Below are 24,209 nucleotides of genomic sequence, written 5' to 3'. Positions count from 1 at the left end.
TAAATCAAATAAATCTTTTTTTTTTTTAAAAAAAATAATCGTGATTTTTGCCTACTCTAAAATCTACTAAAACAATAATAATAAACTTTACTATCACTATATAAATCTGTTTAAATCAGATTATGAGCTTACAACAACTTAAAATGAAAAACCAAATTTATCCAACAAAATAAACTTACAATTTTTCACTTTCTTTAACGCTTTTTAACCGAGATAAATTTAACTCAAACGAAACACTCAAAAGACCTAAAAATAAATTTCAGAAGAAAAAAAACATTACTCAATCTCACTAATGCGAAAATATTTTGTATCTAAATCTCAAGTCCACTTGCGAGCTAAAACAAGCAACTTTATTTCCTTTCCAAAGAAATAAAACATAAACAAGGGAGACTTTTCTGGAATTCTCATTAAAAATTTCTCGCTGCTTATGGCAAGGGAAGTTGAAAAATCTCATTATTGAAATGGAAGAAAACGAAATTTTCTTCTTCGTTTTTCGATTTATTACATAAAGGAAACATACTTTTTTGACAAGCTCAAAGCGAGTTCATTTCTTTAAATATAAATGTAGGGATGAATAGCTATAGATATATTTCAAGTGTTCTGCTACTGAATATCGATCCCGTCGGTTGGAACTTTTCTCGCCATTTTTCTCTAGCGAAAGTGAAATAAATTTCGTTCTTTTCTTTCAAACTTCAGAACTCATTGAGGAATTTGAGTTATTTCATATCGTTTCAATGGATATATATTATAGTTTTGTGCAAAAGTGTCGAAATTGTTCCGGAAATATTCCATAAGCTTTTAATAAATGGAAATTTTATTGAATACGCCGTCTCGTGAGAAATGATCTAAATATTGAATTCGCCAAGGAAATATTAAAATGTTCATAAGAACTTAAATCTAAATATTTCCTTATTTTATTTACTCATTATAAATTATATTTTGTTTTACTTTTGTTATTATTTTTTTACTTTATAAATATACAATTAAAAGTTCTGAATGATTTTAAGAACTTTTTTAAAATTTTGCTTTCGATAAATATTGGATTAAGTTAACACTTGGTTTAAAAGTCAAAAGTTCTATTTTATTAATACATTTTTCGAGTCTACTTTTCTTAAAAATATGCATAATATTAAGTTTTTAAATGTTCTTTAACATTAAAAATTCTTAACTATGCAAGTTGCTCCGTAAAGACAACCTTTAATATGCATTTTTAAAATCCTTATCTCCTTAGTACTTATTTTTAAGGCATATTGTTATGAAAATTGTGATAGTACGCAACTATAATTTCGTATTTTCTCGTACTAAACAGGCTGATGTATTAAATATTATTTGACCATGCATCATATTGTGCATGAAGCTGGTAGTTAAGTTTCTAACTCATTTAACAAATCGCTTTAATGGTAATTTTTAAAAGCCTATTATTGCAATTTACACCAGAAAATAATAATTGCAAGACACTAAATAAGAATAGATACTATTTTAAGGAAGTTTATCTTAAAATGAACCACAGTAAGGTAATATCATAGACTTGCCTTATAATAAAAAAACAACTCATTTAATTCTAAACTCTTAAATTAGAAAACAGTCAAAACAAAAAACGTATTAATAGCAGACTAAAATAAGAAAAACATTACAGATTACCTTTAAATTTGAGACTCGAAAATATTTTACAACAAAACAATATCTTTATCACTTCTATTAACTTTATGCAAATGACAACCGAAAAAATATGGAAATTAACGGGAGAAAACTGGAGCCGAACAATGAAAAACTGCGATACTATTATTAGATTTTTAAACATAATTAGATTTATTACATAATATTAATTACAGCCTAACTCATACAATTTCTTATAACATAAAAATAATAGTTTTTTATTGAATAATAGCAATAACTTCAATAATTCTTAATGAGAAAATGATGGGTATATTACGTTCCAGTTAAAAATTTATGATTGCTTTAATAAACACAATTATTATACTTTATTAATAAATGTATTGTATACTTTATTATCATTTAATCTTTTAATTCGGTATCTATATTTTTACCGCGTTATAATTAAATTGTTAAATTTATTTTATTTCCATCAAAATTCCATAACTGCTATCCAGAATTTAAATCGAATTATAAATATATATATTTAAAATAAATAAAATTAAAAAAATTTCTAAAAATTAGATACCATTTTTGTTTAACTTTATAAATTAAAAATCCATTTCAAACAGGCAATAAATCCATTTACTTCAACTATAACTATTTTAAACTTTATATTTTTAATATGTGTATTACATTCTAAACAAAAGATATATCTTTACTAATTCTTGTTCTTTTTAATATCTAAACGAGTGCTGAGACTGACGAACTAACCGGTTTTCTTTTGTTTTAGCAAACAAATGAGATAAAAATATTTGAGGGGAAAATCACCCCTTTGAATTTTGAAAATGGACTTCCGTAATATTTTTTTTAATTCTCAATTCCAAGTTTTTTTTTCAAAATACGCCTCTATATCCATCATAATTGCGCTCAAACTAGAGGAAGTAATTATGGACAAAGATAATGATTATCTTAATAAGGAGAGTAATTATCTTTTTGTCGAGTAAGGGAACATAATGAAAAAACTATACTTAAAAAAATTACTAATGGATGAAATTTTATATTGATCAATAGCTACATTAAAAAAACAGTTTTGATAAATTACTCATTTTTCAATTTTTTGTTAGATCCATTGTAAGAATTTCTAACAATTCCTTAAATGACTCAGGTACCTTCTTTAATTTAAACAAAGGAAGAAAAAAAATTGTCTGTTAAATAATTTTCACATAGATATCTTTCAATCATAAATGAGAAAATGACTTTTCTCATTTATGATTGAAAGTGCAAAAAGTGCTGTCCTTTCACCACCTAACGTGTTTCATTAATTTTTAAATGTAATAACCGTAGTATTAATATTTTTTAATTAAATTTTATTTACAGTCAAATTGGTTAGAACGTATAACTTCTTTGTATTTCATGAAAATTTGCAATGATGTGACAAATTCTAATTTAGCATCACCTCTTCTCATGCGGAATAAAAGTATCATTAACTAAATTTCTAATTTATTGTATCTTGATTTTTGAGTTATGTATAATTTTTTATTGTACTCAAACAATTTTGTTACAGGCTTTTATTATTAATCACAAATAGTGCAAACTTATTTTACTATAACAAAGCTAATATAATGATAATTACTCGCTGATGCTATATAGCAATGATGATTAATCCATAAAGATTATGGTTAATCAACTATTATGGTTTAATGGTGACGAATATATGATAATTTTAACATGTCTCAGTTGACAGCCAAACAACTTTGTTAGATTTTGGTAGCTTATTTGAAATCTTTAGATACAAAAATATCTCTTAGGCTTCATAATTGACCTCGATTAATTTATTACAAAGTAAAGCAATCTTGCTACGGACAAACATTTCTTGACCAACAGCGCGATGATTTAAATGTAGCACGTATTGCGCATCGGTCGCCTTTACTTCTCGACATCGATCGGAAGCTGGGTGGACTTCAAACTTTCGCCGGGAGTAGAACAGTGTTCGTCACAATGTAAGCTCAGTGCCTTAGCTGCTGTGCCATTTTGGTTTAATATTTAGGATAATTATTATTATCATAACCAAAGAGATTTATAGAACTTCAAATCTTTATGAACCTGTCAGGGATTTTTCACTGCATTACTTTGATAAGACTTTTCTGAAAATTATTCGCTACGTACTAATAATGTATAAAAAATAACCATGTAAATCATTATGAACCTATCAGCAAGTATTCCTCAAAACTTTTTCTAAAAATGATCGTTTTTTAATAATATTTATGTATGAAAAAAGTAGCGTAAATCATTATAAATCCATTTGTAAGTTTTCAAAACATTACTCTGATCAAACTTAGGAAAGATTTATCACTTTGTAATAAAATTTATGCATGAAAAATAATCGTGCAAATCGTTATGAACTTATCTGCAAGTTTTCAAAGCATTACTCTGAACAAACTTAGATGAGACTTTTCTAAAAAATAATCAATAATAAATAATTTTGCAGGCACGTACTTGCATTAACATATCTCACAAGACTTTCTTAAAATTATTTACTTTAAAATGAATATTTTTGTTGCCACAATATACCTAATTATCATATAAAATTATAAAGCACTCAAGGTGTTCACACACTATCTTTTCGTGAATAAATGCTTAGTTTCTTTAGAATTTTTTAATTTCTGAATTTTATTCTTTTAGTTCCTCCCGTGTGGGTAGAAGAACCGACTGATGCTGAAGTTGTTGTGGGATCTCAAATCCTCCTCACCTGTGCCGCCACCGCTCACCCCACTCCCCGAATCACCTGGAGGAAAATACAAGGTAAACTCTAAACCAGCTCTTCATTCTCCTATATCGCCATCCTCCGGTGAAAGTCTTCTTTCAGAAATTTTGAAAGTGCTTTCTTTAAAAATTGAAGTATTCTTCTTCTCAGTCGAATGTATCTATGCAGGAAATAATGTTTTTGTTTACTTTTATCTTCTTTAAAAATGTATTGATTCTCCGAGGTCGGCGACCTGTTGAAAGAAGAGTTGTTTGCGTCATATTGATGTTTATTTGAAATCGCTTGCTTGAAAGATAATATTAATGCTTTTCCTATAAAGATCTGCTTGCACTAGGGATTTGAATCTGGCAACAAAATATTATAATAAGCAATTTAAATACAAGATAGAGCAAAATGGATTATTTTTATTTTTATTAGTTTATGCCTAATTTTAAAATTATTAATTTACTTAATAATTTTAAAGGAAAGTACAAAAAATATCGTCTGATAATACTTTGTTTTTTTTTACTTAATTTATGAATAGTTTTGAAATTATTAAATTACTAAATTAATGTGTTAAGAAAATTTCAGAAAATATCATCTGGCTGACTATTTGAATTATCTGTTAAATATATGAAAAGGGGAGATAAAGGTGCTTTCATAAATATTCACAAATGAAAGATAACTTGCATTTTCAATTTACATTCATATTTAATAAGAAATAAGGTTAATATTCAATAAAGAAATAAAGGTGCTTTCATAAATATTCACAAATGTCAGATAACTTGCTCCAATTTACGTTAAGAATTTTTAACTTCTTGATTCTGATTTCCTATTTACGTTTTAATGATTAATTGATATTCTTTGATTCTTAATAAGAATTAAAAATTCTCTTATGGAAATTTTCATTTGTTAGAAATTTAAAAAGCTTTTTAAAATCCTTTTCAAAACAGTTATAATACTTTTAATTTTTTTCTTAAAATAAAAGTATTTTGAATTGTTTTTAGACTAAAAGGTTATCATAACCAATTCAAAGTGTTTCTACTAAGCACATCAAGTCCGAGCTCAAAGCGCAAAGCTAAAACAAATTATTTGAGCATAGTAAAAAAATTTACTGAGAATTCTTAATTTAAAATTACTTTAACCACTGTATCAACACAATTTTAAAAGCTTCCCTTGCTAAATAAACCAAGTAAATAGGTATTTGAGTGCTTTAATACTTTGTCAGTTTAAGAGTACAGTTTCTGTGCAGTTTTCAAGTGTTTTAATATTTTGTTAACATGCCATTTAGCAATTTAAAATAAATTTTAAATTAAATTTTATTTTTCTTAAAATTTACAAAAAAAATTATAATAAGTGACATCATAATAACTACAAACAACACTTTAAGAAATACTGCATCAAATTAGGTTATAAAGTACCTGCAATTTGGATGCATCATCCACAAAATTCATTTAATCGTAAAATGCATTTTTGCCATACAACATTATACTATGTGGCTGGGTGGCGCAGTTGGTTTGTCGTCGGCCTTCTGAGTCCAAGTCTGCGGGTTCGATCCCCGGCCCAGACACCTGATTTTCGGGATGCAGAAAATCCTCAGCGGCCATGTCGTATGATTATACGGCATGTAAAAGATCCCTGGAGTGCCTTATTGGCTCTTGGCATTTCCGGTAAAATTAAATTCCTAGTGCACTTTAGCATCCAAATAGAGTCTCGGTGCTGCCATCTAGTGTGGCAGAAACTAGACGTCCAAATTAACATGACCAATGGTATCTCACCCATTGTGGAGGTCCTGAAAGAGTGGATACCACCTCTGGAGAACGCACTAGGTCTGCTCATCGGCAAGACCGATAATGCAGCTCATTGGAAATTAAAAAAACATTATACCATACATTTTACAACAATATTTATTCAATTAAAGTGATTCAGTGATTTCAGAATAATCATTTATGCGAAAATTATGAAACATCAGATTTTTTTTTCGTAACATGTTGGTAAAAATGGATTTTGCGGTAAAAAGTACTCGTCCCTGAGAGCCGGTAGTTTTTATCATAATTTGATCCGAAAATTTTAACAGTGCAGATCGCTCTACAATCGATCGTCTGTATTTTCTGAAAAAAATACATTGAATTAAAAGAATTCAAAATTAAATCAGATCATTTTATAACTTAGCAATAAGAAATCCAAAATTATTTATATTTTGCTAATATCTCTTTGAATTATAAAAAAGAGAGAAGTCATTCATTTTACAAACGAAGTTACTTAATAACATATTCTAAACTTCTAAACAAAATGAGTTTAAAGTAAGAGAATAGTAAACAAAGGTTTACATGCTTTAACTCATTGACACAGATGAGACAGCGTTGCACCGATTATATATAGTTTTTTGACAGTCTAATTATAAGCAAAAAAAATATTTTGGTATTTTTTAATTATAAAAACCAGTCTGACAGTTGCGTGAAAAAATCTGCTTAGCATTTGTACTAAATATATAATCCAAAAACAGCTATATGGATTTTTTCCATTCGTATTCAAAAATTTATCAATAATTGATTTTGTCAACTAATGATATTTTAATGGAAATAAAATTTTAAAGAGTAATTGTTTAGATTGAATTTAAATAACTGCAAATAAGTGTAAATTTGAAAAATTATCATTTGGAGGTAAGCCGTGTTTGGAATATTTTACTTTTGACACAGAAAAATACACCGGTGCCTCATGCTATATGACCATAAATTAGTGAAATACTAAGTATAATATTTTTCGCTAGTTTTGACCTAAATTAATACAAAATAATGAAATAAAGTATAATAAATTTGTTTAATAAATATTCAGTGTCAAAGGATTGAAGTTCTCGAATCAAATATTTCTGACTTAAATAAAATGCATAGTTAATGTGATTAAAGAATAAATAGATCAGCCCCTGAAACAAAATTCAGGAAGCCCAGGGGAACAAAAATTTCACATTCGTGAAAAGATCATGGCCCTATTCAACGCTAAGAATTTAAAGTGGATATTGTGGTATTTACTCATCGTCATTTTTAAGACAAATAATTTTAAGAAATAGTAATCCCAGATTTATTTATATTTTGTTGACTTAGAAATGTTAACAATGCTCCAGTGCTTATGATTTTTAATGAGTACTCAATACTAAATTTCATCTGTACACTGTAAAAAAATCTCGGATCAAAATCACTCTAGGTATCGGTACTTTTTACCGTACAAATTTACCTATTTATTAATAAAATATTTCGAAAAACATCTTCAAATGTCATTAAAAACCGATAAAACAGTTTGCGGACTGAAGAAAGTTAAAACGAATTCATTACTTCAAATGGCTCTGTAGTTTCATTATATTGCATGTTGTTCTTGATGACATTGGGACAAGCCTAACTCGCTAGCCGTTGGCCTTTTGCGAATAAAGTCAGGAAGGGGCGCCTTTCGTTTGACGAGAGAGCACCGCAAAGTTGAAAGTACGTCTTAGATCATAACCCCTCGGATAGATGGAAACACCACTCATTCATGAAGCTGCTTCCTCAATTTAAACATATATCAGAAGGGGAAGGAATGCTTCTCCAGATTCTTGGACCCATGGTACTGCTCAAAGATCAACCACTGGATTTTCAATTCCACAAATTTCAGGAGAAAAGTATATTGCATGCGGTAGATGGGTCTTAGTGGAGTCGAGGATCGAACCCCTCCTTTCGTTTGACAAGATCGTCCCCTCCGGACCATCAAAAAAAACACCAACAAAAGTTCAAATTTTGTGTACATGATACAAATTCAAAAACAAGTAAACAAAGTCAGAGGAGTAATTTATAGCCTAACTTTCTGAAGAAAATTACATTGCAGAAAATTAATAATCGAAAAAATAAAAAGCTGCAATGAAAGTGCAGTACGAAAAAATAATATAAGAAAAAGCTAAAAACTGAAAGAAATACACAAAAGTAATTTAATGCAAAATATTGCGTTACAATAAGTAACTTTTCTAACTTATTTCGAAAAATTATCATTAAAAAAATTAAAATAAAAGATGCATGATGCACTGAGTAGTTAAGAGATGATGTACTTATGTACTGCTATGATGTACAAAAAATGTACAATCATTATCTACAGAGATAACAAAAAAGGTTTCAATGAGATATCAAATAAAACTAAAAGTAAAAAATTTGCATAGTACAATATGTAAATCATAACCAAAGATTTTCAAGAAAATGATGTCAAATGACATTGAAAAAAACATAGCTATTTAGTACAACAAATAGTTTTGCTCCGAAATAATTTTTTAAAAAAAAACTATGAATAAAAACTAAAATTACATAATATAATTAGTAATTGGGTACTTAAAAATCAGAATCATTTACAAAGATTAAGATTAAAAAAACGAATAAAAGCAGGTATGCATCACGATAGAGTAAAAATTTCATACTACACGATTTTAAAAGATATAATTAAGCAGAATTCATATTAAAATATTATTTTAACTCACATTTTACTTCATGTTTTTTTTAATTTCAATAATGAATGACAATGACACAAGACATCAACAGGAGATGTTTCTAAAACATAATTACATATTTTTAATTCATGACCATAAATTAGATGCGACCTCATAATGAATATTTTCTTTACAAAATCATAATTGAAAAATCTTTAATCACTTAATAAAGGCTCTCTTTGGAAGTTTTCCAAGTCGGGGAGCTATCCTTTTCTTTTTTCTGAAAAATAATCGCCAAAGCGTCATCGGGGCAGAAGTAGATGACAGAATGTCGTCAGTGATTAATGTCCCTAGATAGCTAAGACAAGAGAAATTATAGGGACGCTGGAGAACTTTCAGCCATACTGGTAATCCAGTCTTCTAAGCCGGTTAGAATTTCAATCAATAAACTTAGGAATATATCGATTATTGGAAAACTCTGTAAAAATAATTCATTTTTAATTTGCTATTCATTGATCTTGTAATGGAATAATTGGTTTTGTATTCCTCTCTTTGAAAATTAAAAAATACTTTAAAGTAATTATCGTTTTGCAAAATCAATACATTTTAAGAACGAAATGAGAGCTCACTTAAAAGAAAAAAAAATTTAATTTTCAGAAAGGAATTGATTTTGATTATAATTTTAATTCCAAAAACAAATTCTTTTTTTAATTTAGTTTCATTGAACGTTTTAGCTGCATTATAATAAATTTAGGAGTTAACGAAAGAGTAAAATTAAAACTTACGTTCATTGAATGTAAGTTTCCTGTATTCAAAAAGAAATATTTTATATGCTATCAGCAAAGTTAGAAATCTGGCTTTGTATACAACGCAATAATTAAAAAGTGTGATTAAGTATGAAATGTTTAAAAAAATTTCTCATTGGATAAGTCTTATAAGCAATGTCAAGTGGTAAATCAGAAATGTACGAAATATTATTATTTCATACTTGCAATTAGTATACTCTTGTCTGGTATTCCCTACGCTGGTGCATTTTTAAGGTAAAAGGCTCTTACACATTAATCATTACACTGATACCCTTTTTTATTCAGATATTGTTAATAATAAAAAACTAAGCCACTTAAAATAAAATATGCATTTCATAAAAATTATAGCTTATTGTATTAAGAAATTAATATTTTTATAGGTCATCAACTCAGTAATATTTTTTCTTTCACCCTGTTTCTCATAATTTATACTTTACATTAGGAGCCATTATCATTCTATAAAATTCCTAGATGAAGCATGTAATAATTTTCATGCTTCATGTTTTGCCTGAAAATCCACAGACTTAGTATGCAATGACAGAATTTCCCTCATAATCGGTAACATTTAATAATTTATTGAGAAAAAAAATTTACAATTTTTATATGCTGAAGTTCTTGTTCTTAGATTTTAAAACTTCAATTATGAGATACAAAGCGAACATGATCATCGATGAAACTAACACTTCACCAATAACTAACAGATATGGTCAACCATATTCTTCTATAAAGTGGAGACGCCATTCAATTTACCGATGATCAGGTTCAGCTTCTATGCTTGAAATCAATATTTCAAATGAAGTTTCCGCAAAGTCACTATTTAAGCAAACATAAAAAAGTTTTACCTATGGATTACAATCTTAATTGTTTTACTTTTCACTCATTGCATAGATGATGGAAGATATATCAGTCATTTTAGATGCTGTCAAGAGACCCATGGGACGCAATATTTAGGGTTATGACCCCTGGTCACCTCTACTGGCTCTAAGTACCAGATAATATATGAGGATGAAACAAATTAAACAAGAGGAAACCATCGCATAAAAGTTAAGAGACCCTATACCACTTGCACAAATAATTATTTTGAAAAACGGTTCAACTCTATCAAAATAAAATACAGTATTCAGGGCAACACGGAGAAAGACGATCATAAATAAAGCACCTACCAGTTGTGAAAGTTAAAGCAGAAAAGTGGCGTCGATCCTGGAATCTAAGGCAACAAAGCTCGATGTTATAGATTCAAGCTAGGTGGGAGGTACCGGAAAAAAATTCAAATAAAATAAAGTGGTGCCCGAAAGATTAAGAATGGACTTCATGCTTAATGAGCAATACCACATGCTATTTTTGACCAAAGCTGTTATCATTTCAATTCCATATTGATAGTTTTGAAACCCATTACATTTGCCAGTGTGTATCGTTACCATACATTTCTCGTTATCGTAACTTTTATATTTGAATTATAACTTATTTAGTTTGATATTTATTTCAGTTCAACTGTTTATTTTAATTGCATTTTGAGATTAAAGGTTTTTTCAGTCCTACTTTGTTTCCGGAACATTTGTTTAGAAGGAGTTTGTTTTTTATTTCCTGTCACACTATGAAAAAGTTCCAATTAAGGAATTGAGGATAACTTATAACTAGCGGAGTTTAATGTGGGTGAATCATTAAGAGCATTTAGTCTTAGGTATACTCTTAATCTAAGATGATTGGGTCTTAACTTTTAAGGGGATCGGTTTTTGACCGACAGTATAAAAAAAACGAAGTTGGAGGAAAGATGAAAGTTAGTTTACTTGATAAAATGGAAAAGTCAAAAAAGTTGTTGATGGGTAGTTAAGAAAGTTATTTAACTGGAAATGAAGATAGAGAAGTTGAAATAATATGAAAGTAAAAAAAGAAACTTTTTCAAGATGATTTTCAAAGGTATAGTAAATAAGCATTTTCTTACTGGTTGCGGGTTTCTCTTTAAAATTTATAATTCATTTTGGGGGGATTTATCTTAAAGTTAATGACTTCCCCTTCCTATAGATTTTTTAAAGATTTAAGGCCTAGGTATGTTAGTTTTTAAATTTTTGAAGTCCAATCTTGTACACATTCTTTCATTTTAACCACTATTCATGGTGGCTATGATACAGAAAATAATTTTTTAAAAAAAACTCTGTAAAGAAATAAATGTTTTTAGATTACTCATCTTAGTGTTTCGAATCGTTTATATTATCTAAATACTCTTTAATTGCACGGGGTGGGAAAAAAATGTTCAATTAATCAGTAGTAATCAACATTATGAAATCATCCACAAATTTGAAAGGCTTATATCGACACAATTAATTAAGCTAAAATAATTTCAATTTTTTTACTACTATTTGTTGCCCTACCCAGTGGCTTTATGTTTTTAGATTAAGCAAAAAATGATTTCAGAAATCCATCCCTTCAAAATAAAGACTAATTATATTCACTATCATTTGGCATAATGATGTTGCTTGAGGGCAACTAGCTCCTTATAGTAAAATATTACCATAATCAAAAATTATCTCCAATACATGTCCCTTTTGGTGGGCCGTAAAAATTTACACTAACTTATTTTAGAACCAATATTAATATATTTAGTACTCATTGAAAAACATCAATCTGCATAATAGCAGTAGTACCCATTACTAAAACTAATTGAGTATCATTGGCGCCAATATTAATAATTTATACTGGGGAGATTTCTCGTTGAAGAAGCACATTTTTTCCTTTAATTTAGTTTTAAGTACAAGTCTTATTTTTTGATTTTAATTTGTACCTATTACCAAATTTAGCTAAGTATCATTGATGTCAAAGTATAATAGCAATAATATATGGCAATTTCTTACGGTTTATATACACGAATAATTAACTTCTCCATTAATTTAGCATTTTAATGCAAATATTTCAATTTTTAACTATTATCAAAATTAGCTAATTGTAATTCTCGAAAATAATTAGTAACGATAATAATTTTTAGAATCATTTTTGGAGAACGAACTAATATCGGTACTTATTTCGAAAGAAGTAAAAATCGATAAAACTATTATTAACTCCAGTATTACTGTGTCATTAAATGTGATATTAAATACATTTATTAAATAATTCTTCAAACTTTTTAAGCTTCTATTAAATTAAATTTGATATTAAATAGTTCTGGTATTACAGTTATAAGTACTGTAGTAATAAGTACCTATTATACCATGGCGCACAATATAGGTAATGTGGTAATAAATTTTTTTTTTACTTCTCACTGAAACAGATAGGTACCCTAATATTAGCATTCTACACATTCAGAGCACCTAATATACAACCCTTATTTTTTTTTTTTTTTGCGTATTCCGGAGAACTTTTATGCTATTAGATTTACCATTATCTGAGTTAGAATTTAAACTCACTAAAAGAAAAACTCACCATACTCACATACACCACTTAGAATGAGATATTCATAATTTAACATACTTTTTTCCATGACTTAATAGATAATTTCAATTTTATTTCCTTATTTTTTATTGAGTTTTCACTAATTAAGTTTATAGAAGCACGCTATGAAAGAGTATTGATGTAAAAAAATGGTTACACATTCTTTTTGAAATAAGAATTCCGTGACACCATTCCTATGCTGTTGTTGTTGCCGTCGGTCGTTAAGACAGAGAGAGCGCAATTGTTCTTTTTTCCCAGTGGCGCCATCTATGACTAAGAATTCGACTTCTGCCTCACCCATACATCGTACCCGTTCAAAAGGCGGCCCCATTCATACATCTATTCATTGATCCATCGTAGTTTTGATCTGAACCAGAGAAATATTAATACATTACCCAATTTAGTACCCCTAGAGGTATAACTTGTAACGGGAACATGGAAGACTTTGTGATCCAACAAATTTAACAAGTGTCAGTCACTATTTACTACACGGGGAATCTTCGACCAACTGGATTCGAACTTTGTGTCAGTTTTTTCATAAATATGAATTTTTATATCTATTCAGTTTTTATGTAAATATCAACCAAAATACTTTTTTTCACATTTGATACGAAGATATTCTATCTATTTAAACGTATTTATAAAAAAAAATTTATTATTTCTTTACTAAAATACAAACACTAGCCAATGAATTAGAAGCCTTATATTAATATTGTTTGGTTCTTTTTTAACAAATTTAACTGGCCGTATTCGTAAGGGTACAGATTCTATGGGATTACATTTCTTTCTGGATTGCATTTATGTCCAGAGAATACTGTGCATTTCCTACATTGGCTACATACACATTAAACTGGATCGAAGAGGAGGCTGTTGTTAGATGTACTTTTCCAACAAGTCTCAAACATTATTCATTAGGTTAAGATCCAGATTTTGTAGTGGCCAAGGTAGGTGTTGGAAGTCAGAGTGATGTTCATTGCACTAATTTTGTACAATTTCACCACGATGCACAGTTGCATTTTTCGTCCATGAGGTATCAGTCCTCTTCGGAGTGAAAATGTAACATAGCAGGATAAACTTGATTTTCCAAGTTTTGTATCACTTATTGTTTAATATCGAGAAACATCAACGCATCACTTACATGTCAATAGAACATGTGTCGTATCATAATGCTGCCAACAGTACTCACTATGTAGAGCGCGCAAATAAAAAAAGAACCACCCTGAATAACTTTTGATCTAATGATCGGATTTTCACGATCTGGGACTCAAAGGCTCAAGGGGACCTCAAATATACTAATTAATAAGTATAGATGATATTTCAAGTTACGAAATTAGACTTAAAAATTTTAGACGAGACTTTCTCTGAATATGATGGATTCGGATTTCTGACCCCCAAAATAAAGGGAGGTAGCCGCATTCTAGGAAATGTAGTCCCAATAGTTTATAATCATCGAAAAAAAAAATTTAATGTAAGGTATACAATTTCTGCATCCTTTTAAAGAATGTAATTTTATACAGCAAAATGCCAAATATGATCAAAATCGGTCTAATAGTTCCTGAGAAATCGAATTTAAGGTAACTGACTTTTTTTAAATTAAATTTCTTAGGAGCTATTAATTAGCAAATTTGAGGTCACCCCCTCGAGCCATTAAGATTGAGTCCTAAAACATGAAAATCCAATTGTTAAATCAAAAGTTATTCAGGGCAATTCTTTCTTCTTCTTTTTTTTTGCATGTTGTACGATACGAACAAGATAAGATAAAATATCCCAAGTATCAAAGCTTCAAATTCAGCTGGCAGCGCGTGTGTATTAACCGTTTCCATTTGTCACGTGCTGGATAAAAAAGTGAAATACTAACTTAAAATATAGTGAAATAATAATTATAATTTTTTTAAATCTAATTTTATGAAGTAAAATAACATTCATTTAAAGTTCCGATGTAGTAAGTTAATTTAGAATTAATTTCGAAATGAGAAAAATAAATTGAAACAACAAATGAGTAATTTAAAACTGGACATTTTGATGTGATAAATGTTTTAGCAAGAAATTTAATTTGAGAAAAATAAATTTTCAATTAGTTATTTTCAACCATAATGATAATAAATTAAATAAAATCAATTGAATAAATTAATAAGCAATTCAAAGCATGATATATTGTTCCTGTAAATATTTTAGGAGAAATTGCTATTAAAAAAATATTATTATTTATTTACATATTAGGAGAGAAAATTAAATAATTTCAACTGAGCTAATTTCATTGAACTTATCGGAACATTGTATACATTGTTCCTATAAATGTCTTTGGAGAAATTGTAGCTTAAAAATATTTTTTACCATAGATTTTCCTATTAGAATCAGAGCAAATTAAATAGAATCAATTGAAACAATTAATAAACAATTTAAAACCGAATATGTTAGTCTAATAAATTCAAAGAAATGTTTGTAATTCAAAAGACATTTTTTTTCCAACTGGAATAAGAACAAAAAGAAAATATTCTGGAATATTGAATTTTAGTAGAATAGTTGAAAACAGCTTTGGCAAAAATGCAAACAAATTTTATAAAAAACTTCTGCTTCAAAATAATGGAAAAAAATTCTTTCAGTAGTATTGGAACAAAAATACTCTTGTTTCTTCTTTAATCATGATTTTTTATTGCTTTTATTTTTTCCCTACCGTTTTAATTAAAAATAAACATTTGCTTTACTTCAAAAAAATCAATAAAGTAGGTAACCTAATCTTTTTTTTTCCTTTTCCATTCGAAAAATAAAACTGAGTTCACTTTCAGGAAAAGAAAACTGGGCATAAAAAAATGCAATAGAAATTCTTTTGACTTAAAATTAAATTCTGTGGTTAGAATTTCTTTTAGTTTCTGGATTCACAAATTACGCACTTAGTTTTGATTCATTTAATTCTTTGAAAAGAAAATCGTGAGATTTTCATTTATACTAAATAGAATGAGCTCAAAAGTTAAATTACGAATGTAAACTTTATGTTTTTAATTTTATAACATATTTATACTCCATTAAATAACTTGTCTATTTACTATCTCATTTTTATTTTATTATTTCGACTTGTTTTAATAGGAATATATTCTTCTTTATTGACATAAAAATGTAACCATACCTCAAAAAAAAAAAATTTCATCGAGTGGGAATTTTTTTCCATTCCATTGTACTCCCTGCTCATTGTTCATCACAATTTCGCAATTTCAAATTAATTTCGGAAGTTGTATAATTAATTTTTCATATATATATATATACACACTCAAGAGCCAAAATATTATGGCCACCTCTTAATAACGAGTTGTCCCACCTTTAGCCCGCAACACAGCTGCAACCCGCCTTGGCATGGATGCCACAAGTCCTTGGTAGATGGCAGGAAACAAATTGTACCAGATGTTTAAGCAACGGTCATGCAAATCCGAGATATTGCGATTTAGTGGTCTTTGAATTCTGAGCTGCCGCTCCATGACATCCCAAATGTGTTCTATCGGATTGAGATCCGGTGAGTTAGCGACCAGGACATTAACTGGAATTCAGCATCATGTTCCTGGAACCACTCCAACACAATTTGAGCCCTGTGACACGGGGCGTTGTCCTGTTGGAAAATTCCATTTCCAGCTAGAAAAACAGAGGTCATGTAACTGGTAACTGATGCAACTGGTCCGCAATGATGTTCAGATACCCAGTAGCATTCATAGTCTGCTCTACCACAACCACGGGTCCCAGAAGCGCCCAAGAGAACGACCCCGAAAGCATAATACCCCCACCACCGGCCTGTGTATGACCTACTGTACATTGAGAGAAACTGTACATTGATCCTGACACGGTCATCGGCGTGATGAATGACACCATGATTCATCTGACCAGGCTACTCTCTCCAACTGATCCATGGACCAGTCGCGATGTTCCCGGGCTCAGCGCAGGCGTAGTTGGCGATGACGCTTGGTCAGCAAAGGCACATGAGTGGGACGTCTGCTGCGTAGCCCCATATCCAACAGTGTCCACTGAACAGTGTGCTCTGATACTATTCTACTTGACCCTGCATTGTATTGGGTTATCAGCTGAGCCACTGTCTGGCTCCGGTTTCGCTTCACCAAGCGAGACAATCTCCGACGACCTTTTTCTTTGATAGCGTGTGGACGTCCAACGCCATGTCGTCTACAGCTGGTTTCACCGTCAGTCATCCACTTTGCATAAGAACTAACAACTGTAAATCGCGAACAACCCACGAGTCGTGCAGTTTCGGAAATACTTGTTCCGAGCCTTCGAGCCATTACAATCTGCATATTCAAAAATTTACCATTAATTTATATTGCAAATTTAAGAAAATTTATGATGAATAAATGTTTCACTTAGATCAAAATAACAGCAAATAAGTGTAAATTTGAAGAAATTATAGTTTCAAAGGGAGCCGTGTTTGGAGGATTTTACTTTTAACTCTAAAAAAGAAACCGTTGCTCATCCTGTTGTATTTCATAACGAAAATTATTCAAATGCTAAACACAATATTTTCCACTTATTTTGAAATAAATTAAAACTAAATTAAGAAAAAAAAGTTAAGGGTTACGGTCTTAATTACAAATATATTATTTTAAATATATCATATTAATTTTGAGCCATTCAATTATTGAGCCATTCACAATAATCAATACACAACAATCAATACAATTGAGCCATTCTCAACTATCAATTATTCTATATAGTAAACTTATTATATTTTAACATTACGTTCGTCATCTTAAAATATGTATAATATTGTATCATATAAAATTGTTGGTGCCAACGATTGAGTCACCTGCTCAGTAAACATCACATGTTTACAAATTTCATGATGTTCACACATATTTAAATATGCTATGTTTATCAATGCATAGTGAAATACCAAACAACCCAAAATCGTCCATTACCACATTAGCATTACTATTCTAGAAACCCATCAATAACACATTAAAATGACACTAACATAGTTAAAACCTTCCATTATTCGAGAACTAATTCCCAGTCCTTCCCTATTTCGTCATTCTCATCCTTTTCTCAACAAAGCCCACCATTAGTAATTCATTAGGGTAATCAACAGAAATTGGCATGTTCCGAGTTTCCTATTCTCCATAGTGTTGTTATTCAGAAGTTTCAGTAGTTGCTCCTGATGGGTTTGCCGGAACAATCGGTTTCCAGACATCCTTTATCATTAAGGTATCAGGTCTTTTATCTTCTGCTATTGTCGTCCAATCACTCCCCTTGTGACCTTATTAGATAGCTGGAACGATTTCATAGAACGTTATTCATTGCGAAATCTTTTCTTAAGATTTCATTCTTTGAAGTATAATTTGTAAGCATAATTAAAAAGCTATTGATGTACTAAATAATGTTAGTTATATCTTCAGATTTCTTTATTTTGCACATTTTAAACTATGTTCTATAAATATCAATCTATAAATATATTTTAAATATTTTATCCTTTACACTTAGTTATAAATATGATGTGTCAATCCATACACTGTAAAAATTTCCAGATCAAAGTACGGTAAAGGATACCGGCACTCAGGGGGGGGGGGTACTTTTCACCGTAGGATTCATTTTTATAGTAAAATTTCGTGGTACAAAAAATCTGTAATCCATCAAAAAATCTGTAAAAATCTGTAATTTTCATAATAATGTTCTCTGTAAAATCACGGACTCACTCTAATTAAATAAATATTACTATAAAACGTACGATATAAAATTCCATAGTAAAAATAGATTTTACGGTGAAAGGAATTTTACGGATAATATACCAAGGGTGCCAGTACTTTTTCCCATAATTTGGTTCGTAATTTTTTACATTATAATAAAGTAATCAAAATGTAAGCAAAAATGCATTTGTAATATAAACCAAATAATTCCATTTATGTGTCTTACATATTTCCTTAAGACACTTTTAAGATTACAAATAAATTAGTTTTTATAACTTATATATTTATAGTTTTACTCTACTCATTAATTTACTAGACTGACAAAATTACATTTATTTGAAATCATCTTTTCATTTATTTAACAAATGTTTAACTATTTATCATACGGTCGAAGGGCAATGGGCACTCTGATATTTATTGACAATGCATTCGATTATTATTGAAACCTCAAATTTTCCACTATAGAAATACTCATAGCATCACAATTACTAATAATAAAATGGAAATATTTCAGAAAAGCTTCATGTTTGAGTCACCTCATCTTATAGGTGTCGACCACAAAATTTCAATTTTAGAACAAAAATAGAGATACAATGAGGATTATAAAAACAGCAAGCAAAAAGTACTAGAGAAATAGGTATAAAAATTATTTTTCGACAGCCTTCTTCATTATCCAATGCATGTATAACATAAAATTACAACTTGCCAACTTACTAAGTTCGACGTTGCTTTACCACATCTGTTTTGTATCCACTAAGTTAGACACGAGGGGTAATTCGATGACTTACATTAATTACAAAGATTTATCACTAGTGGAAAAAACAAGTGTGGCGTGTTAATAAAGTTTTCACAGAAAACGTTCCCCTAATGCTTGTAGTTTTAGAAACATATTTCTTTTCAATCCTGAAAATAGCCAAGAAAATTTCGCAAAGCTATGTTGTGAAAAACTAAAATATTTTTAAAATAAGTTGTTGTTTTTTTTCGCTTATGTTGGCGATTTATGATCTGATTCGAAGCTTTTTAAATGGAAACAATTTCGAAATTACTTAACTTGATAAAACGTCTTTAGAACAGTTGTAGTAAATATCTGAACTAAAAGCCTTTTTTCTCTAGATTTTCAACAACAATAATTTAAAACGTGGTTAAAATCTATTCGGAAAAAAATAAGGTTAGGGGAAATGAAGGGAACCGGATTTCATATGATTCAAGAATCAGTTCACTAAGTTAAAAAGTTTCTGACACACAAAGGAACGGTTCAATTAGAATAAAAGTTTAGTAGCAAAACCTACCATTATATATAGTAATTTCATGTATAATAGAGTGTTTTTTTATCAGGTTATCCAAATACCGTTGTTGTTTCAGGAGATAATAGTAATCGTCCAACTCCTGGAGTAGGAAATAGTGAAGAAGCTCCAGCCAATTTCATGTACAGTAGCCCTAGGTGGACAGTATCCGGCAATGGATCCATGATAATATCTCAAGCACAAGAATCAGACGCTGGAGTTTATGTTTGTCAAGTAGAAAATGGCATTGGAACTGGATTAACTAAAAACATTGCCCTGAAAGTAAATGGTAAGTAAACAGTACTGCAACAGTACAATATTTATTGCAAATGAAATGCTCTGGTCAATAGTGTGATAATAAAAGTTGTTTTTTCGAATGTGGCATTTTTACAACAGAATGTTCCATAAGATTATTTCCAGAGTTGCAATTAAGAAGTTGGCGAAATTTCCAATAGATGGCAGCACAATACACAGAAATCTATCTTAAACATGGCAATCCCCACTAGTGCAATTAAACGATACTCTGAAGAATTTTAAATTGTGGCTTGTCATTATATTGCTCTAAGCTCTTTATTAGATAATCAAGCAGTTGATTAGTGATATCGTAGAATTTTGAGGAAAAAATGAATTATTGCATTAAGAATAAATATACTGTATTTTTAGTCCCCTTTCAACTTGAAAAATTATGTTTTCTGAAAATTAGACTTGATATTAAACTCTGAAAATTTAATATTTTCAAAATACCTCCAGACATGTTTTACTACTAAGCTCTTTAATTACTACTAAATTTACGAACCTGTTACAGATGCCCATATTCATGAGTTTCAAAAATTTGTCATTAGTCTACATATTTTTGATGGTAAGAAATAAATGTTATGATTGATATCTTTCTCCTTTGACATCTCAGACAGTGATTTATTACTAGGTCATAATTTATCTGGAATTCTTGGTAGAATGTCTAGGAAAAGACATCAAGAATTAGTTCCCCTCTTTCCATAAAAATAATTTGCGTATAAAACTGAATAGATATTAAAGATTTCTTCGAAATTTATAGTATATAAATTAACTCTGTTTCTACTTGAAACGTTTATTTCATATGGAGTATTATATTAAAAACAACTTTGAAATCAGCAAATCAAATCGATTAAAAGTATAAAAAAGTTATACATAATCTACAATTTAAAAATGGATTGTTGAAAAAAAGGTATAAAAAAGATTTTTATCCACTCTATGTAAGAGAAGAGTAGCTTATTTTAAAAGATAATTAATTATTTAAAGTTTTTTAATAATTGTAAGCATATTTTTGTGTTTTCTAAAACATGTTAAACTATTTTTACCCAAAAGCCGACCAAAATCATATATTATTTGGTTTAAATCTTTTTATTACTGCCACAATTTAGGGAGTAGAAAGTTTAGACTCAAGACTTCATATTCAGGAAACGATTTATTTCCTTACATCCAGATTTAAAAGGGGGATTTAAAATTCTGTCAGCATCTAAAACTTCCCCGCATCCATCCTCTTATCATAGAATTTTCAACATCTTCAGGCATCCTCTATTCATAAATTTCTTTTTGTGGGTAAAATATGGAACCTCGCGTATATCATAAAGCTTTTCATCACTTGACCTCCATATTACCATTTTACCCCCAAAATTACATAAAGTCACTTGTAAAATAAATAAATATCCATAACTTATTCATTTTAAAAAATCCAAAAAGAGCTGAACTACTATAATTAAAATATACATTGCATTAATGTATTTAAGAGAATAATATTTAAATATTGCTTTAAATAAAACAAAAATGAAATTTGCTACTAATTTAATACCTACTCTATAAAATTTTATTAGCGGAATCGTATGTTGTAAAAATCTATAAGGAATTTTAAAAAATAAATTCTAAAAACATATTTCTATGATTCTAAATTATAAGTATTTCACTAATTATAAGTATTGCACTTTCAGCAATTTCCATTTATGTATCAAGATAATAAAACATTTACTAATAATGATGTCCATAATTTTTTTAAAGAAAAAAATTGAGAAAATTTTCAACTTTTTTATTTGAAAAAACCGTAATAAATAACGAAAAATCAGTTTTTGCAGCGTTTCAAAAATGTCAAGAGCATCAGAAAAATTCAACCAATATTTACTTGTAAAATGTATTTTAAAATTTTTATATTTTTTGCGAATTATTTTCAAAAATCCCTTCGTAAATCTTTTTTTTCTTAAATGAAGCTTTGTTTTGTTTATTTTTGGAAAGTCAGTATTTAACTTATGAGAAGTTTTTTTGCTATCACTAAGATTTTTTTATTTATTTAAATAGAGTTAGAGATTGTATAATTTCTTATATATTTACAGATAAAACGTGGTTTTAAGTATTTCAGTTTCAAAAGAAGTAGGCAAGAAATGGAATTGATAATCATGTAAAAAATGCAACCGACGTTTGTTAATACTGTCAGAAATAGTTTTTTTTTATCCTAGAAACTCAAACATTTTTTAACATTACTAAGCAATTTCCTTATGCAAATAAAATTTTCTTAATATTCAGAATTGCAATCTGAACTTATTGAATGGTTTTTATAAGAAAGTGAAACAAAATATTATGTGTAAAGAATGTAAAAGATGCTCTCGATGATATTTTATTTTTCTGAAATTTCATACCATGGAAAGGAAATACTAATCTATTTATTAATATGAAAATTATAATCTATATACCTCTTATTTGAAAATATCTTTTGTTTGTCGTTTTGTTGAGCAGTTCCTGACTTATGATTGCCTAAAAAAATAACTGAAAATTTAAATTTTCACTTTTATCTAAACTGTAATAAAACTTAATTTAAATTTTACAGGTATAAAACCTCTTTCGTTATTTTCTATTCATTATTATTATTTTCGTTTATTATTTTCGTTTATTCTGGTAGAATGCAGTTTTATAAAATTAGTTTGCGACTTTTAAAACTAATATTATCATCAATTAGATAAATCCTTAACATTTTATTGAATTGCTTTTCATATCATTAAATCTTAGGACTATTTTAGAATGCATCTTCTTAAAATGTTACTTTGAATAATTTTTTTTTATTTTTATATAATATTGCATCATATTAAAGATGGTGAAAAAATTTTAAAGAAAATTGTATGCGAAACAATTTATTAGAAATAACATTTTAAACACGAAACATCACTTTTCTATAACTTTTAAGGAAAGTCAATATAAATATTTTTTCGGCACTTGGATTGAAACAGTCCTTCAAAGAAGAAAAAATGGAAAATTGAAGATAGGAAACGAAAATCGAATTTCTTATCTTTAAACATTCATAAAAATATTTCCCATTTATGGATAACAAAAACGCCCCGTGTGGGGGATATTTTTCTAAAATTCGCGGAATGTAGGGAAAAATCATGAAAAAATACCGATTCTAGGGAAAAGAAATAAATGATGCATCAACAAAAAACGTCAAATATTGATGACTGCAACAAAAAAATCCTGCATCAAATAGGAAAAAATCTCCCAAAAGGGAGACATTAACATTTTATTCAGTTCTCTTCCGTGACACTTCACAGCCGAAGGGAAAATTGAAGGGAAAAAATTGATAAATATTTTTAAATTTGAAAACTGGAATAGTAGGATTCATAAATTGTTTAGATGCATCCTATTTAAACTAGTTGTTTTTCTTGAGAAGATATTTTTTGTTAGATAATAGATATGCAAATCTTCTACATCTATTAATAATACGATTATACTTTTCTTTACTACTGAAAATTTCAGATGATGTGTGGGACTAAAAATAGATTATTCGTTTTGTAGAATTAAATTATTTTTCTCATCAAACTAAGATTTTGTTACAGCTGTTTTATTGAAAAATGCTTTTTCTAGAAATTAAATTCTAAATTTAAATACGCGTGGGTAATCAATCTTATCTGGTAACTGAAATGAATACCTTTTTTAAAAAATAAATAAACATTGTTAAGCGTCATTAAAAATTATTAAGCACCATTTTATTTTTTAGCTCAAGTAAATTTTCAAAAATATTAAAAAATTTGAATTGGGAGACTTTCTAATTTAAATATCTTATATAATAAGTAATATGTAGAGATTTTAAAGAACACAAATTGTTAAGAGAGAGCTAGTAGTTTTTCTATTTTGTTTGCAATTTAATATGAATTCAACTTTTGAAAAATAATTTTTTCAAAATATCAGAATTTTAAGTTTATCTATATGATAAAATTATTTAGATCTATA

The 24,209-nt window shown here is 28.6% G+C and overlaps 1 protein-coding gene across 1 annotated transcript in view; it reads left to right on the top strand.

Moving 5' to 3' along the window:
- The window catches only part of LOC107454944 (cell adhesion molecule Dscam1-like), a 174,479-nt gene that overhangs the window by 102,703 nt on the left and 47,567 nt on the right, over positions 1 to 24,209 (top strand). The window contains exons 3-4 of the mRNA XM_087157201.1: positions 4,279 to 4,398; positions 20,044 to 20,253. Of these exons, the coding sequence (XP_087013327.1) occupies positions 4,279 to 4,398; positions 20,044 to 20,253 (330 nt within the window). The remainder of the gene's footprint in view (positions 1 to 4,278; positions 4,399 to 20,043; positions 20,254 to 24,209) is intronic.

The sequence above is a fragment of the Parasteatoda tepidariorum genome, chromosome 2 (assembly GCF_982258835.1).
Source record: "Parasteatoda tepidariorum strain Cologne lab strain chromosome 2, Ptep-v5.0, whole genome shotgun sequence".
NCBI classification, from domain to species: domain Eukaryota; kingdom Metazoa; phylum Arthropoda; class Arachnida; order Araneae; family Theridiidae; genus Parasteatoda; species Parasteatoda tepidariorum.
Note: the sequence above shows the minus strand (reverse complement) of the source record. Positions and strands in the feature narration are given on the sequence as shown.